Source organism: Felis catus, chromosome E3 (assembly GCF_018350175.1).
Source record: "Felis catus isolate Fca126 chromosome E3, F.catus_Fca126_mat1.0, whole genome shotgun sequence".
NCBI classification, from domain to species: domain Eukaryota; kingdom Metazoa; phylum Chordata; class Mammalia; order Carnivora; family Felidae; genus Felis; species Felis catus.
Genome location: NC_058383.1, coordinates 16,506,474 through 16,526,044, shown reverse-complemented (window position 1 = coordinate 16,526,044; position 19,571 = coordinate 16,506,474). Strand labels below are relative to the sequence as shown.

The 19,571-nt window shown below is 35.6% G+C and overlaps 1 protein-coding gene across 4 annotated transcripts in view; it reads right to left on the bottom strand.

The window, feature by feature from the left end:
- The window catches only part of SEPTIN14 (septin 14), a 92,198-nt gene that overhangs the window by 13,909 nt on the left and 58,718 nt on the right, over nucleotides 1-19,571 (bottom strand). For all 4 annotated transcript variants that reach the window (XM_045047899.1, XM_045047901.1, XM_045047902.1 and 1 more), the window contains 3 exons: nucleotides 12,485-12,581; nucleotides 11,025-11,193; nucleotides 2,032-2,164 (listed from right to left, as the gene is read on the bottom strand). In XM_045047899.1, coding sequence (XP_044903834.1) covers nucleotides 2,032-2,164; nucleotides 11,025-11,193; nucleotides 12,485-12,581 — 399 coding nt within the window. The remainder of the gene's footprint in view (nucleotides 1-2,031; nucleotides 2,165-11,024; nucleotides 11,194-12,484; nucleotides 12,582-19,571) is intronic.

Below are 19,571 nucleotides of genomic sequence, written 5' to 3'. Positions count from 1 at the left end.
GTGCCCATTCATTGATTAATATTTAAATAAAGATGGGGTATATATATTGCAATGGAATATTATTCTGCCATGAAAAAGAATGAAATCTTGCCATTTGCAATGACATGGATGTAGCTAGAGACTACAACTAAGCAAAGTAAGTCAGTCAGAGAAAGCCAAATACCATATGATTTCACTCACATGTGGAATTTGTTAAACAAAACAAGTGAGCAGAGAGAAAGTTCAAGAAGCAGACTCTTAATTATAGAGAGCAAACTGATAGAGACAGGAGGGTGTGGGGGGATTGGTTAAAGAGGTGATTGGGGATTGGGAGTGCACTTGTGATGAGCCCAGGGTAGCATATGGAAGTGTTGAATCACTATATTGTACACTTGAAACTAATATAACACTGTATGCTGGGGCGCCTGGGTGGCTCAGTCAGTTGAGCGTCCGACTTCAGCTCAGGTCATGATCTCATAGTTTGTGAGTTAGAGGCCCACATCAGGCTCTGTGCCGACAGCTCAGAGCCTGGAGCCTACTTCAGAGTCTGTGTCTCCCTCTCTCTCCGTCCCTCTCCCGTCATGTTCTGTCTCTTTCTCTCAAAAATAAGTAAACGTTAAAAAATTTTTTAAAAATAACATTGTATGCTAACTGAAATTAAAATAACAGATTTAAGAAGATAAGAAGAAAGATGATGAAATCTCTAGTAATGTGGGAAATGTACAAACATCAATTTTAAGTATTTGAAAATTATAAAGTTGTAAGTTTGAATTCTAATTTATCTGCTACATGTGCTTAAAAAGTTTGCTTTACCTCTGTGAGTCTCCACTTTCCTTGTCAGTTAATCATAACTTCTGTCTACTTATCATGTTTTCAATAACTAAGCTGTTCCTTTTCTGAGCAAGTCTGGTGGGCCCATTTCCTTTCATTTTACTCTTTGTGGTTGCTTTTACTATCCCGGTCATTTTATTTCTACCAGAAATTTAATTTTTTTTCTACAAAAATTAATCTCTGTTCTCTGTTAAGAATTTCATCACTCTGCACAACCAATTTTAAGTTATGTTTGGTTTTTCTTGAGGGAAATATAACTGAAGAATGGGAGAATAACTGATGACCAGAGGACAAAAATGAAACAGATGTACACAGTTAAGTGCCATAACTAAGGGGAATAAAGTAGGGAAGAAATAGAGAATGTAAATGGCTGATTTGGTTTCTGATAACCTCCTACTTTGGGTTTAAGTTATCATGAGATCCAGTTATGCTTTCTGTTCTTGGATTCCATAAGATACCCTTGAATAATTCCAAAACTTTACCTTTATACTGAAGCTAAAAGAATTTTTATTACCTATAATTCAACTGTCCATGATTGAGACATCTGTTACAGAACACCTAATCACTACATTGTTTCTATTGAGAAAGAAGTTCATGTTCAATGTACCTATTTCTGCTCAAAACTAAAATATTAAGTTAAAACCACAATCATTTGAAAGGTATTTATGATTCCAAATATATTTTTTGTTAAAAAGGTATTGGTGCAAGTAATCAAAACTATATAAGTTGTCTTTTTTTTTTCAATTTCTTGGAAACATAAAGGAATGAAATGAAAAAAAAATCCAAATAATTCACCAACTAAATGTTTTCTAATTAATTAAGATGTGTGTTATTCAACATTTACCTGCTTATTTATAAAAGTGAAAATTTTTTATAATGCAGTAGTAGCATTAGAAAGTAATAACTCATCACACATATCAATAGTTTGAATTTTTTATAAATTAAAATTTATTCATGAAAATTCATATTATAAAATAAAGGTAAATAGGTTTTACAAAATTATTTTCATTTTTTCTAAAAATACAAATTGTCTATATGTTCTAAAAAATAAAATTGTTGACTATAATTTTTAAAGCTTGTATTCAAAACCTATACTGTAAACAGCTACTTCAAAAGTAGCAAGTCTCCTCCAAAATCATCAACTAAACCTTTGATATTAAAACTCCAAATTAATAATACACATTAAAATGAACACAAATTGGATTATATCAGTGTACTTGCCTCTTTTTCAGATTCTTTAAATGTTGTTTCTTTATCCTTTACTCGCTGCATAAACTTTTGTTTCAATTCTTCTTCTTCCCTCTGACATTGATCATAGAACTTTTGTCTTTTATCTTCATAGATCTCTTGAAAACTATAAAAAATATTTTAGTATTGTCATATTAAAATGGTATATAAATAAACCTGTAAAAATATATACTGTACAGTACATAAACTATATACTGTAAAATATAATGTAAAAAAATTTATATCATGAGATGTAAAAAAGTGGAGTGCAGTATTGAATATATGGACAGCCTACCTAAAGAGTACTAGAATTTTGAAACACTTATATCAGTGATTTCTTATTATCAACACTTTTCATTATATCACAACTCTTCACATCTTTTGATAATAAAATTTCAGGAGACCTCTACTTTATAAAATTCTTATTTAAAATGAAGCATCATCATCATCCTCATCATCATTATCATCATCATAGCTATAATTATCAAAACAGTATGGTACTGGCACAAAAATAGACAAATAAATGGATCATAATTAAGATCCCCAAAACAAACCCAAGTTTATATGGCCAATTAATCTATGACAAAGGAGGAAAGAATACACAATGTGTAAAAGTCTCTTCAATAATTGACACTGAAAAACTGAGCAGCTAGGTGCAAAAGAATGAAAATGGACTACGTTCATATACCATACACAGAAACTCAAAATTAATTAATTACCTAAAGCAAAACCTGAAACCATAAAACTCCTAGAAGAAAACATAAGCAATAATCTCTTGGACATTGGTCAACATTTTTCTGCCAACATTTTTCTAGCTATGTCTCCTCAGGGAAAGGGAACAAAGACAAATATAAACTATTTTGACTACACCAAAATAAAAGACTTTTGTACAGTGGAGGAAACCATCAACCAAATTAAAAGGCAACCTACTGAATGGGATAAAACATTTGCAAATAATATATCTGATATGAGGTTAGTAACAAAAATATATAAAGAACTTCCACAACTCAACACCAAAAAGAAAAAATAAACTTATAAAATTGGGCAGAGGATGTGAATAGACATTTTTCCAATGAAAATATACAGATGGCCAACAGACACATGAAAAAATGCTCAACATTACTATCATCAAGGAAATGAAAATCAAACCACAATGAGACATAATCTTACACCTGTCAGATGTTGGTATGATGTGGCAAAAAGGGAATCCTCATGCACTGTTGGTTGGAATGTAAATTGGTACAAGTGCTGTGGAAAAAAATATGGAGGTTCCTTAAAAAGTTAAAAATAGAAATACCATAGGTTCCAGTAATTCCACTACTGGTTATTTACCCCCCAAAATGAAAACATTAATTCAAATATATATATATTATATAAATATATATAATATATTATATATATAATATAAATATATATTATATTTATTATATATTATGTAATATATATTATATATTATTTATATTATATATAATATATTATATATTTATATATATGAAATCAAATATATATTTGGATATATATTTGATTATTTGGATCTAAATAATATATATTTGGATCCATATATATTCAAATATATTTGAATCCTTAAGTGTGTTTCAGCATTATTTACCATAGCCAAGACATGGAGGCAACCTGTTTCCATCAATAGATGAATGGATAAATAAGATGTGGGGTATGTCTGTGTGTATGCATGTGTGTGTGTGTAAATAATATTACTCAGCCTTAAAAAAGAATAAGATCTTGCTATCTGTGACAACAGGGATGGACCTAGAGGGTACTAAGCTAAGTGAAATGTCATAGAAAGAAAAATACTGTATGATTTCACTTATATGTGGAATGTAAAAAACAAAGCAGATGAACAAATAAGCAAACAACAAAAGGAGGAACCGACAAATAAATACAAACAAACTGGTGCCTACCAAAGGCTAGGGGAATGGGAGATGGGAAAAATGGGTGAAAGGGAGTGAGGGGGTAGAGGCTCCTGGTTATGAAGTAAGTCAAGTGGGTGAAAGGTACACCATAGGAAATAAAGTCAATGGTATCATAATGGTGTTGTATGGTGACAGATGGTAACTACACTTGTAGTGAGTGTAGCAGAATGTAAAAGTTGTCAAGTCATTATGTGTACACCTTAAACTAATGTAACGTGTATTACTATAGTTAATTTTTAAAAATTATTTTATGAGTGAGAAAAATCTGGTTTTCACATCTTACTTTTTTTTTTAATTTTTTTAACGTTTATTTATTTTTGAGACAGAGAGAGACAGAGCATGAACAGGGGAGGGGCAGAGAGAGAGGGAGACACAGAATCTGAAACAGGCTCCAGGCTCCGAGCTGTCAGCACAGAGCCTGATGCGGGGCTCGAACTCACGGACCTGAGATCATGACCTGAGCCGAAGTCAGACGCTTAACCGACCAAGCCACCCAGGCGCCCCATGGTTTTCACATCTTTCTTAGAAAGTCTACCTCTTCTCCCAAAATAAAAATTAAATATTAAGTCAGACATCTTTCAAAATATAATTCAGTTAAAATAACCAGTTCAATTTTGTTTGTCTTCAAAATACCTGAAAAAATCAGCATACCTGGATCATACCACACTCTCATTTGCAGCACAAAAACTATTCTACTTAAATATCACTAATACACCTACTCTCAAACTATTTTCACTTGAATTCTACAACATTCCACTGTGGCTTTTCCTCTCTCTTTCATCCAACATTCAATGTCCTTTGTCATCCTTCTTAATATTCTTTGCCAGCTTTTATCAATAAAGGCTTTGCCAATATTTGGAAACCTCCTTCATGTACATCTATTTCATATAAAATACAAAAATAAAAACAATATAATGTTTTTCTTTTGGATACACATTTCAGCATATATACATATTGGATACATTGGATACTCTTTTTTGAGCATATAAATGAGCCCTTTATGTTGCTCCTAATAACTCTCTCCAAGTCTGAAGATGATTAAAAAACAAAATTTGAGATGATCCATTTGGATACAACATGGCAGAGAAGTAGGGGGATCTGAAGTTCCCTCATCTCTCAAACACAGCAGTGTTGAGGCCAAAGGACTTTGAACTCCAAAAGTCTGGGCGACCAAGTAACAGAGATGCCTCCAGGAACCCACTGGGACAAACTGGCAGGCCATTGGTGTGTGATTACAAACTGGGAGAGATAAAACGGGCAGCAGAGGAATGGAGGGGAAGAATCACCTTCTGTGGAGAGACAAAGGGAAGAGAAAGAGAGGGTGGGAAAGCATAGGACTGTATCTGGACAAGAGAAAAACCACAGACCAGGACTGAGAAAGATCCAATCTCTTAACTGTGGGGCTTTCTCCAGATTGGACGAGCTGCCCTGTTTGCACACCTGGGGAAGAGGAGAGCCAGTCCCAAGCTCAGTAACTAGTTCAGAGGTGCAGTCTACAGAGGGAGAAAGCAATTCCCTCCCTGGAGTGGTGTGGGAAGAAGGTATATAGCCATTCAGAGGAAAAAGACTGCCTGCACCTGCCAGCCAGAGACCATATATCTGGCAGTGCAAAGAGGCACTTCCCAAAACTTAGGGTGTATAGAGTGGGAACCTTTAGACATCGGGGTTTAAGTCCCAGCCAAGATGCAGGGAGGCACAGAAGTCAGTGGAGCAGGACAAATCACCTTGTTTGAGCCCATGGCACAGTGAAGACAGCCTGAACAGAGTGGTTTGGGACACACTGTCCATGGAGGAGAGACTAGGGTGCCATTTTTCTCCCCATCACCAATAATGTGAGGCTTCAGGGAATGAACAGTGAGCCCAGAGTGGAAGCAGGACCCGCCTACACCAAACCATGCCCCTCTGTGCCTGGTAACTGCGTATCTACGAGAGCAGGATTGACACTGATGAACCAGACAGCCCCTCCTCCAGACCAGCACTGTTGCATTGCCTGATTTAATTTTCAGACAATTCTTATTATATAGACACAGTCTTACTTCCTTTTCTCCTTCTTATCTCTCCCCTTCTCGAGTCTGGTTATTCTGATTGTTGGTTTGTTTAAGCAGACATATTTAATCTATTGGCTTTATACATGTTATACAGCTCCTTCTTTATTTTCCTTTCTCTCCCTCTGGATTAATCCATACAGTTTCTCTGGTCAATTTTCCTTTCTTTCTCCCCAACCCTGTCATTTCTCTCTTAGTATGGGATAAGGCCTCTTCCATAAGCACTACCTCCACCATATTGTTTACTTGTAGCTGGTGTTTCTGTGGGGTTTTCTGGGGGTTTTTTGGTTTGTGTGTTTGTGTTTTGTTTGTCTGTTTTACTTTCCAGGGTTACTTCCATCAACAAATCAAAGTAAACCTGGTGAAGGGTTGAAGCATCACTATGAAAAGTAGAGAGATAAAGTAAACCAAAGTCACAACAACTGAGAGCAAGTAACACACTCCAAAAGACACCTATGGAAGGTACAGACCCTGAACAGTGTATGACACCTCTTTAATATATTACTTCTCACAGGTGCAGGGCATGTAACAAACTTTTAAGACACACAAAGGAGAGAAAACCAGTCAAAATGACAATTCTCCTCAAAAGAAATTCCAGGAAGAAATGACAGCTAAAGTATTGATAAACGTTATAACTGAACAAGAATTTAGAATAATCATCATAAGATTAATTGCTGGGCTTGAAAAAAAACATACAACAGAGAAGCTATTGTTGCAGAGATCAAGGAACTAAAAAATAGCCATGATGAGTCTAAAAATGCCATAAATGAGGTGCAAAATAAACTAGAGGTGATGACAGTGAAGATTGAAGAGGCAGAGGGGAGAATAAGTGAAATAGAAGATAAAATTATGGGAAACTATGAGGCTGAGAAAAAGGGAGTTTTAAAAATTCTGGACCACAAGGGAGGAATTAGACAAAGTGATTCAAAGAAAAGGAATAATATCCCTATTATAGGAGTTCCAGAAGAAGAAAGAGAGAAGGGGGTGGAAAGTGTACTTGAACAGATCATAGCTGAGAACTTCTCTGATCTGGGGAAGGAAACAGGCATTGAAATCCAGGAGGCACAGGGAACTCCCTTCAGAGATAACTTGAATTGATCTTGTGCATGACATATCATAGTGAAACTGGCAAAATACAAGGATAAAGAGAAAATTCTGAAAGAAGCCAGGGACAAACGAGTCTTGACATACAAACAGAGACATATAAGGGTAGTAGGAGACCTATATACTGAAACTTGGCAGGCCAGAAAGGAGTGGCAGGAAATTTTCAATGTGCTGAATAGGAAAAATATCCAGTCAAGAATCCTTTATCCAGCAAGCCTGCCATTCAGAACAGAAGCAGAGATAAAGGTTTTCCCAGACAAAGAAAGACTGAAAGGAATTCATCACCACTAACCAGCCCTACAAGAGATCCTAAGGGGACACTGTAAGTGGAATGTTGCAAAGACCACAAAGGACCAGAAACATCACTACAAGCATGAAACCTACAGATAACACAATGACTCTGAATCCATATCTTTCGTTAATAACACTTAATGCAAATGGACTACATGCCACGATCAAAAGACATAGGGTATCAAAATGGATTAAAAAAAAAGACCCATCTGTTTGCTGTCTACAAGAGACCCATTTGAGACCTGAGACCTTTCAGATTGAAAGTGAGGGGGTGAAGAACCATGTATCATGCTCCTGGAAGTCAAAAGAAAGCTGGAGTAGCCATACTTATGTCAGACAAACTACACTTTCAATTAAAGGCTGTAACAAGAGATAAATATAAATGTCTATGTACTGAATTCAGAAGCACCCAAATATATAAAACAACTAATCACAAACATAAGCAACCCTACTGATAAGAATGTGGTAATTGTAGGGGACTTTAATACCCCACTTACAACAATGGACAGATCATCTAGGCAGAGTATCAGTAAAGAAACAATGGCCCTGAATGATACATTGGACCAGATGGACTTGACAGATATATTCAGAACTTTTCATGCAAATGCAGAATACACATTCTTCTCGAGTGCACATGGAACATTCTCCAAGGTAGATCACATACTGGGTCACAAAACAGCCTTCAATAAATATAAAAGTGAGATCATACCATGCACACTTTCAGATCACAATGCTATGAAACATGAAATAAACCACAGGAAAAAGACTGGAAAACCTCCAACAAAAGCATGGAGGTTAAAGAACATCTTGCTAAAGAATGAATGGGCCAACCAGGCAATTAGAGAAAAAATTTAAAAATACATGGAAACAAATGAAAATGAAAATACAACAATCCAAATGCTTTGGGATGCAACAAAGGCAGTCCTGAGGGGAAAATAAATTGACATCCAGGCCTATCTCAAGAAACAAGAAAAATCCCCAATACAAAATCTAACAGCACACCTAAAGGAACTAGAAGCAGAAGAGAAAAGACACCCCAAACCCAGAAGAATAAGAAGAGAAATAATAAAGATCAGAGCAGAAATAAACATTACAGAATCCAAAAAAAAAAAAAAAATAGTAGAACAGATCAATGAAACGAAGAACTGGCATTTTGAAAAAGTAAACAACATTGATAAACCCCTAGCCAGACTTCTCAAAAGAAAAGAGAGGGGACCCAAATAGATAAAATCATAACTGAAAATGGATTTATTACAACCAATCCCTCAGAAATATAAGCAATAATTAAGGAATACTATGAAAAATTATATGCCAACAAAATGGACAACCTGGAAGAAATGGACAAATTCCTAGATACACACACACTACCAAACTGTAACAGGAAGAAATAGAAAATTTGAACAGACCTATAACTAGTGAAGAAATTGAATCCGTTATCAAAAATGTCCCCCCAAAATATGAGTCCTGGACCAGATGGCTTCCCTGGGGAATTCTAGCAGACAGTTAAAGCAGAGTTAATGCCTATCCTTCTCAAGCTGTTCCAAAAAAAAATAGAAACAGAAGGAAAAATTCCAGACTCATTCTATGAAGCCAGCATTACTTTGATTCCTAAACCAGACACAGACTGAGCAAAAAAAGAGAACTACAGGCCAATATCCCTGATGAACATGGATGCAAAAATTCTCAACAAGATACCATCATATCAAATTCAACAGCATATTAAAAGAATTATTCACCATGATCAAGTGGGATTCATTCCCGGGCTGCAGGGTGGTTCAATATTCACAACACAATCAATGTGATACATCACATTATTAAAAGAAAAGATAAGAGTCATATGATCCTGTCAATCGATGCAGAAAAAGCATTTGACAAAATACAGCATCGTTTCTTAATAAAAACCCTCGAGAAAGTCAGGATAGAAGGAACATACTTAAACATCATAAAAGCCATTTGTCAAAAGCCCATAGCTAATGTCATCCTCAGTGAGGAAAAACTGAGAGCCTTCCCCCTGAGATCAGGAACACGACAGGGATGTCCACTCTCACCGCTGTTGTGTAATATAGTGTTGGAAGTCCTAGCACTGGCAATCAGACAACAAAAGGAAATAAAACTCATCAAAACTGGCAAAGAAAAGTCAAACTTTCACTTTTCGCAGACGACATGATACTATACATGGGAAACCTGACAGACTCCATCAAAAGTCTGCTAGAGAGGATAGATCAATTCACCACAGTTCCAGGGTACAAAATCAGTGTACAGAAATCGGCTGCATTTTTATACATCAATAATGTAGCAACAGAAAGAGAAATAAAGAATATGATCCCCTTCACCTTTGCACCAAGAATCATAACATACCTAGGAATAAACCTAACCAAAGACATAAAAGATCTGTATGCTAAAAACTATAGAAAGCTTATGAAGGAAATGTCAGAAGATACAAAGAAATGGAAAAACATTCCATGCTCATGGATTGGAAGAGTAAATATTGTTACAATGTCAATACTACCCAAAGCAATCTACACATTCAATGCAATCCCAATCAAAATTGCACCAGCATTCTTCCCAAAGCTAGAACAAACAATCCTAAAATTTGTCTGGAACCACAAAAGACCCCAAATAGCCAAAGTAATTTTGAGAAGAAGACCAAAGCGGGAGGCATCATAATCCCAGACTTCAGCCTCTACCACAAAGCTGTAATCATCAAGACAGTATGGTATTGGCACAAAAACAGACTCCTAGACCAATAGAATCGAATAGAGACCCCAGAATTGGACCCACAGATGTATGGCCAACTAATCTTTGACAAAGATTAGTGCAACCACTCTGGAAAACAGTGTAGAGGTTCCTCAGAAAATTAAAATAGATCTACCCTATGACCCATCAATAGCACTGCTAGAAACTTACCCAAGGGATACAGGAGTGCTGATGCATAGGGGCACTAGTACCCCGATGTTTATAGCAGCACTTTTAACAATAGCCAAATTATGGAAAGAGCCTAGATGTCCATCAACTGACGAATGGATAAAGAAGATGTGATTTATATATACAATGGAATACTACTTGGCAATGAGAAAGAATGAAATCTGGCCATTTGCAGCAACATGGATGGAACTGGAGGGTATTATGCTAAGTGAAACGTCAGGCAGAGAGAGACAGATACCATATGATTTCACTCATATGTGAATCTTGAGAAACTTAACAGAAGACTGTGGGGAAAGGAAGGGGAAAAATAGTTATAAACAGAGAGGAAGGGAGGCAAACCATAAGAGACTCTTAAATACAGAGAAGAAACTGAGGGTGTTCAAGAGGGGAAAATGGGTGATGGGCATTGAGGAGGGCACTTGTTGGGATGAGCACTGGGTGTTGGATGTAAGCAATAGGCCACAGGAATCGACCCTAAAAACCAAGAGCACACTTTACACACTGTATGTAAGCCAATTTGACAATAAATTATATTTTAAAATAAAAATAAAAAAATAAGACATTAAAAAAATTCAGTATGACCCAGAATGTGAAAAGCAGTTATTCTCATTCCCAAATGATTGCATATCATCGTTGTAGGGGGTTTCTAAATCACCCATTAGCTTGTTCTGACATGATCTTCTCTACTCACCTAAGTGGCTTGTTGTCTGGGCCCACATCAGTAAAGCCCATTTTCTCCAGTTTGCAGCACCTATAACGTTCATAGTGCTGAGTGTGAGTTTGTTCTTTCAGGTCTTCCATATTTATACAAAGAAGCATATCCCGGAGCTTGACAAAGTCACAGTGATTTTCATTTTCCACTAGGTAGAAAAATAAAGTAACAACACTCATTATCAATCCTTTGCACCCAATCAGTATTCTAGAGTGGATATGTGCATGAAAAACATTTAAAATAACAACTAAGAGATCGTTCTGTTAAATAGCTATAATTCTTTGTAACTACAATTATATGGGACATATCTATTATAGGCAGAGTTTATTTTTGGACCAGGAAAGTTGCTTTAAGTTTATTAGTCAAAGAATAAATAAGAAACAGTGAAATAATATGTTATATTAGTGTACACAGTTTTTCATTAATAATTGTTAGTATTTTACAAACTGTCCTCCAAGGTATTTCACTGAGTGCTAACACAGAATATAATATTTCACTAATGAAACACTTTAATTAATGTAAATCCTGCTGACATGAAAACATTAAAAGTTATGCATGTTTGAGTTCTCTATTTCTATTTATACCCCATATTTATGAGACCAAATTAGTCAATATTCAAAATCAACCAATTAGTTTATATGGCTCTTTCCTGTGTTTGTCATATCCAGACTACTGGGCACAATATATACTTTATTGTGCATGATATTGTAACCAAATTTAATATACATTAAAATATATTGTTTTGAAGTGTGTTTCATAAGTTTAATTTTTAATATATCAATTAAAACATTTTTGAAACTAGTATAAGTGGAGATAATCCAATCCCCAATAATCTGTATTACAATCATATAAACCAGAGAATAAATGACTGCCTATTAGAATATTTCAATTCATCATGATGTTAGATAGCTAATATAAGTATATAGGTATGAATTTTCCAAAAGTAAATTACATTTCTTTTTTTTTTAAATAGCTTACCATCCTTTTTCTTTGGTGGCCACTTAAAAATGCTTTACAAATTAAGTAGTCATTAATTCATGTAACAGGTTTTAAAGACTGGCATTTATACTTTAATAGTGTTCAAAGTTCTTTCGTTCAGAGCACTTTCCAACATTCTGAATGTAGTAGTTTATGCAGAGAGAGATACTATGTATATGTCAGGTTGGGGTAAATGAGGAGGTTCTACCAAACCTCTAAGAAATTTTGTCTAAAGCATCACCTGGTAAACTGTGAGAATGAATTATAGTCAAAGTGAGAATTCAGTTAAATGTAAAAGAATCTGTGCTCCTAATTAGTAACTCTCAATTTACTATTTAGCAGCAATTACCACTACTGACTCAAGTTAAAATATTTTAGGACTATGAGAATACACACACACACACACACACACACACACACAGTCTTTCCAGAGCAAGCCTGCTCACTTTTATCACATTTACCTTGTAAAACTCCCCAAGGGTACTGACGGCCTCTGACCATTCTTTTTCCAACTTTCACTTCATCCATACTCCCTACTACAGCAAAAGGTAATTGTCCCTAGAAAGTAAGAACAACTTTCATTATGTTCCCTTATACCAATAAGGCCTACTCTGTTACCTATTTCCGTTGTGGAAATCAAAAGAAAGAATATTATGTTTATTCAAACAAGTTTATCTACCCTGCCTCAGATTTTGTGACTTGCAGTAAATTTGTGCAAATTAATTTCTGCAAGCATTATTGTCAGGTCATGCACATAAATGAAAACTACCGAGTAGAGGCTAAAGCAAGGCATTCTGCTGTGGGGAATACAAATAAAAAATATTTTTACTCACACATTTTTTTCACATTGTCTTTATCCCAAAACAAAAAATGTTGAGGAAATAATATGTAAACCACTTTTTAAAATGTTTATTTATTTTTAAGAGAGAGAACAGAGTAGGGGCAGAGAGAGGGAGATAGAGGATCTGAAGTCAACTCTTTGCTGACAGCAGAAAGCCCAAGGTGGGGCTCCAACTCATTAATTGCAAGATCATGACCTGAACCTAAGTTGGACACTTAACCGAGTCACCTAGGTACCCTATGTGTAAACCACTTTTAACTCCAATATACAAGTTAAATGGAAAATATTGAGAAAAAACTGTAATAATTAATGGATATACAATTAGGGTATATTAATAAATACTACCATACATGTATCAATAAATTCTAAACATAATTAAAGTGTCTTTCTGGGAGGTGAGAATCAGAGAGATTCTGAAAATTAATGTGCAACCAAACGGAGATTTGGGAAGATAATAAGCAAAGTAGGAAGAATAATCACAGGTAAAAATGAGGTTTTCAACAGGCTGTAAAGACAGCAGAAATATTCAAGATAAATTCATGATCTGTCAGAAGTTATATAGATTGTTTGAATAGAAAGGTTGATATACAAGAAATGTCTAAGATAAAAATTAGTAAGCATCAATATAAATACTTAATACCTAACAATATTTAATTTATTAATTGATTTTGATGAAAAAGTATTCCCTATGAATTCTTAGAGGTACAATTATATAGGAAAGGCCAAAATATTTAGGACAAAATCTGAAGAAAATTTAACACAGAAGAATAAATATAAATTTTACAGTACTCAGCTTTTCAATTCAGAAGTCTGTTTGGTTTGTGAAATCTTACAATAAATGGTGTATGAAAAATACCAAAAGAGAAATGGAAGAAACATAATTTTTATCAATTATTTGTTATAGATAGACCCTGTGTATCAGGCACTTCACAAAGACTATGGCATTTATACCTCACAAAAAGCCTCAATAGTCATATCAATAATCCCATAGTGTAGATACATTAAAAACCTCAGGGAATATAGAAATTCTATAGAATTCTACAGGATTTTATTGATTTTTTAAAATAGTTTTCCTCGTTTTTAAAGTTTTTATTTAAATCCCATTAGTTAACATACAGTGTAATATTAGTTTCAGGTGTACAATATACTGATTCAACATTTCCATACAGCACTTAGTGGTCATTCCCCCTACCCATTCCCTTCTGGTAACCATTGGTTTGTCATCAATAGTTAAGAGTCTGTTTCGTGGCTCCTATCTTTTCCTTTGCTCATTTGTCTTGTTTCTTAAATTCTGCATATGAGTGACATTTTATGGCATTTGTCTTTCTCTGATTTATTTCCCTTAGCACTATACTCTCCAGCTTCATCCATGTCATTACAAATAGCAACATTTCATTCTTTCTATGGCTGAATAATATTTAATTTTATATATGTACCATATCTTCTTTATCCATTCATCTATTGATGGATACTTGGGCTTCTTCCACAATTTGGCTATTGTAAATCATGCTAAAATAAAAATAGAGGTGTATGTATCCATTTGAATTAGTGTTTCTGCACTTGGGGCGTTCATACCAGTATTGTGATTGCTAGATTTTACGGTACTTCTATTTTCAACTTTCTAAGTGAACTCCATACTGTTTTTCTGTTTTGCTTCTTAAAATCCCATATTATTTTTGCTTCCATTTACATGGTAAATGTTTTTCATACTTCCACTTTTATTTACTTTTAAATTTTTATTTTAATTTTTAATTCTTTTTTAATTAAATATAATTTATTGTCAAATTGATGTCCATACCACACTCAGTGCTCATCCCAACAGGTGCCCTCCTCAATGCCCATCACAAAATTTCCTTCTCCCCCCATCCCCCATCAACCCTGAGTTCTCAGTATGTAGAACCTCTTATGGTTGGTGTCCCTCTCTCTAACTTCCCCCCCTTCACCACCCCCTAGTTGCCTGTCAAGTTTCTGAGGAAATATGGTGAAATCATATGATATCTGTCTCTCTCTGCCTGACATTTCACTTAGCATAATACCCTCCAGTTCCATCCATGTTGCTGCAAATGGCCAGATTTCATTCTTTCTCATTGCCAAGTAGTATTCCATTGTATATATAAATCACATCTTCTTTATCCATTCGTCAGTTGATGGACATCTAGGCTCTTTCCATAATTTGGCTATTGTTAAAAGTGCTGCTATAAACATCGGGGTACTAGTGCCCCTATGCATCAGCACTCCTGTATCCCTTGGGTAAGTTTCTAGCAGTGCTATTGATGGGTCATAGGGTAGATCTATTTTAATTTTCTGAGGAACCTCTACACTGTTTTCCAGAGTGGTTGCACTAATCTTTGTCAAAGATTAGTTGGCCATACATTTGTGGGTCCAATTCTGGGGTCTCTATTCGATTCTATTGGTCTAGGAGTCTGTTTTTGTGCCAATACCATACTGTCTTGATGATTACAGCTTTGTGGTAGAGGCTGAAGTCTGGGATTATGATGCCTCCCGCTTTGGTCTTCTTCTCAAAATTACTTTGGCTATTTGGGGTCTTTTGTGGTTCCAGACAAATTTTAGGATTGTTTGTTCTAGCTTTGGGAAGAATGCTGGTGCAATTTTGATTGGGATTGCATTGAATGTGTAGATTGCTTTGGGTAGTATTGACATTGTAACAATATTTACTCTTCCAATCCATGAGCATGGAATGTTTTTCCATTTCTTTGTATCTTCTGACATTTCCTTCATAAGCTTTCTATAGTTTTTAGCATACAGATCTTTTATGTCTTTGGTTAGGTTTATTCCTAGGTATGTTATGATTCTTGGTGCAAAGGTGAAGGGGATCATATTCTTTATTTCTCTTTCTGTTGCTACATTATTGATGTATAAAAATGCAGCCGATTTCTGTACACTGATTTTGTACCCTGGAACTGTGGTGAATTGATCTATCCTCTCTAGCAGACTTTTGATGGAGTCTGTCAGGTTTCCCATGTATAGTATCATGTCGTCTGCGAAAAGTGAAAGTTTGACTTTTCTTTGCCAGTTTTGATGAGTTTTATTTCCTTTTGTTGTCTGATTGCCAGTGCTAGGACTTCCAACACTATATTACACAACAGCGGTGAGAGTGGACATCCCTGTCGTGTTCCTGATCTCAGGGGGAAGGCTCTCAGTTTTTCCTCACTGAGGATGACATTAGCTATGGGCTTTTGACAAATGGCTTTTATGATGTTTAAGTATGTTCCTTCTATCCTGACTTTCTCGAGGGTTTTTATTAAGAAACGATGCTGTATTTTGTCAAATGCTTTTTCTGCATCGATTGACAGGATCATATGACTCTTATCTTTTCTTTTAATAATGTGATGTATCACATTGATTGTGTTGTGAATATTGAACCACCCTGCAGCCCGGGAATGAATCCCACTTGATCATGGTGAATAATTCTTTTAATATGCTGTTGAATTTGATATGATGGTATCTTGTTGAGAATTTTTGCATCCATGTTCATCAGGGATATTGGCCTGTAGTTCTCTTTTTTTGCTCAGTCTGTGTCTGGTTTAGGAATCAAAGTAATGCTGGCTTCATAGAATGAGTCTGGAATTTTTCCTTCTGTTTCTATTTTTTTTTGGAACAGCTTGAGAAGGATAGGCATTAACTCTGCTTTAACTGTCTGCTAGAATTCCCCAGGGAAGCCATCTGGTCCAGGACTCATATTTTGGGGGGACATTTTTGATAACGGATTCAATTTCTTCACTAGTTATAGGTCTGTTCAAATTTTCTATTTCTTCCTGTTACAGTTTGGTAGTGTGTGTGTATCTAGGAATTTGTCCATTTCTTCCAGGTTGTCCATTTTGTTGGCATATAATTTTTCATAGTATTCCTTAATTATTGCTTATATTTCTGAGGGATTGGTTGTAATAAATCCATTTTCAGTTATGATTTTATCTATTTGGGTCCCCTCTCTTTTCTTTTGAGAAGTCTGGCTAGGGGTTTATCAATGTTGTTTACTTTTTCAAAATGCCAGTTCTTCGTTTCATTGATCTGTTCTACTATTTTTTTTTTTTTTTTGGATTCTGTAATGTTTATTTCTGCTCTGATCTTTATTATTTCTCTTCTTATTCTTCTGGGTTTGGGGTGTCTTTTCTCTTCTGCTTCTAGTTCCTTTAGGTGTGCTGTTAGATTTTGTATTGGGGATTTTTCTTGTTTCTTGAGATAGGCCTGGATGTCAATTTATTTTCCCCTCAGGACTGCCTTTGTTGCATCCCAAAGCATTTGGATTGTTGTATTTTCATTTTCATTTGTTTCCATGTATTTTTAAATTTTTTCTCTAATTGCCTGGTTGGCCCATTCATTCTTTAGCAAGATGTTCTTTAACCTCCATGCTTTTGTTGGAGGTTTTCCAGTCTTTTTCCTGTGGTTTATTTCATGTTTCATAGCATTGTGATCTGAAAGTGTGCATGGTATGATCTCACTTTTATATTTATTGAAGGCTGTTTTGTGACCCAGTATGTGATCTACCTTGGAGAATGTTCCATGTGCACTCGAGAAGAATGTGTATTCTGCATTTGCATGAAAAGTTCTGAATATATCTGTCAAGTCCATCTGGTCCAATGTATCATTCAGGGCCATTGTTTCTTTACTGATACTCTGCCTAGATGATCTGTCCATTGTTGTAAGTGGGGTATTAAAGTCCCCTACAATTACCACATTCTTATCAGTAGGGTTGCTTATGTTTGTGATTAGTTGTTTTATATATTTGGGTGCTTCTGAATTCAGTACATAGACATTTATATTTATCTCTTGTTACAGCCTTTAATTGAAAGTGTAGTTTGTCTGACATAAGTATGGCTACTCCAGCTTTCTTTTGACTTCCAGGAGCATGATACATGGTTCTTCACCCCCTCACTTTCAATCTGAAAGGTCTCAGGTCTCAAATGGGTCTCTTGTAGACAGCAAACAGATGGGTCTTTTTTTTTAATCCATTTTGATACCCTATGTCTTTTGATCGTGGCATGTAGTCCATTTGCATTAAGTGTTATTAACGAAAGATATGGATTCAGAGTCATTGTGTTATCTGTAGGTTTCATGCTTGTAGTGATGTTTCTGGTCCTTTGTGGTCTTTGCAACATTCCACTTACAGTGTCCCCTTAGGATCTCTTGTAGGGCTGGTTAGTGGTGATGAATTCCTTTCAGTCTTTCTTTGTCTGGGAAAACCTTTATCTCTGCTTCTGTTCTGAATGGCAGGCTTGCTGGATAAAGGATTCTTGACTGGATATTTTTCCTATTCAGCACATTGAAAATTTCCTGCCACTCCTTTCTTGCCTGCCAAGTTTCAGTATATAGGTCTCCTACTACCCTTATATGTCTCTGTTTGTATGTCAAGACTCGTTTGTCCCTGGCTTCTTTCAGAATTTTCTCTTTATCCTTGTATTTTGCCAGTTTCACTATGATATGTCATGCACAAGATCAATTCAAGTTATCTCTGAAGGGAGTTCCCTGTGCCTCCTGGATTTCAATGCCTGTTTCTTTCCCCAGATCAGAGAAGTTCTCAGCTATGATCTGTTCAAGTATACCTTCAGCACCTTTCTCTCATTTTCTTCTGAAATTCCTACCATACAGGTATTGTTCCATTTCATCGCATCATTTAGTTCTCTCTCACCTTGTACTCCTGGATTTTTTTATCTCTCTTTTTCTCAGCTTCCTCTTTTTCCATAATTTTATCTTCTAATTCACCCATTCTCCCCTCTGCCTTTTCAATCCACGCTGTGGCCACCTCCATTTTATTTTGTACCTCATTTATAGCATTTTTTAATTCATCATGATTATTTTTTAGTCCCTTGATCTCTGTAGCAATAGATTCTCTGCTGTCCTCTATGCTTTTTTCAAGCTCAGCAATTAATTTTATAACTATTATTCTAAATTCTTAGTTATATTGCTTAAGTCGGTTTTGATCAATTCGTTAGCTGCTGTTACGTCCTGGAATTTCTTTCCAGTAGAATTCTTCCATTTCATCATGTTGGCTAGTTTTCTGTCCCTTATGTGTTTTAAAAGCTTGTTGTAATCTCTGCACCTTCAAGCACTGATACATTAAAGGGGGGGTCATACACTCCAGGGCCTGGCACCTCAGGAAGTGTTTTTTTTTTTTGAGATTGGTACATGCTCTCTGTTGTGACTTTGGTTATTTTATTACCCTACTCATAGTGATATTTTGGACCCTCCACCAGATGTGCTTTGATTTGTTCCTTGGTGTAACCCTGTAAAGGAAAACAAACAGGAGACAAAACACAGAAACACCCAAACCAATAAAGAAAAACAAAAAAACTTAAAACAAAAAACCCAAAAACACCTACTACAAGTAAAGAACAGGGTCGAGACGGTGCTGATGGAAGAGCACATACAAAGAGAGAAATTACACCAGCAGTGACCAAGAAAAAATAAACATTGACTAGGCAGAGAGAAAGGCTTAATCCAGAGAGAGAGAAAGGAAAATAAGGAAGGAGGAGGGCAAAAAGAAATGAAGATAAAGTTACCCAGAGACTATATGGCTTGATTATTCCAGAAAGAGAGAAAGGAATATAAAGAAGGAGGTGTAAAACATGTATCAAGAGAATGGATTAAATATGTCTGTTTAGACAGACTGCTAACCAGAGTAACCAGCCTAGAGGAGGGAAGAGATAAGGAGGAGAAATGGGGTTTGGGGGGAGTATATATTCATATAT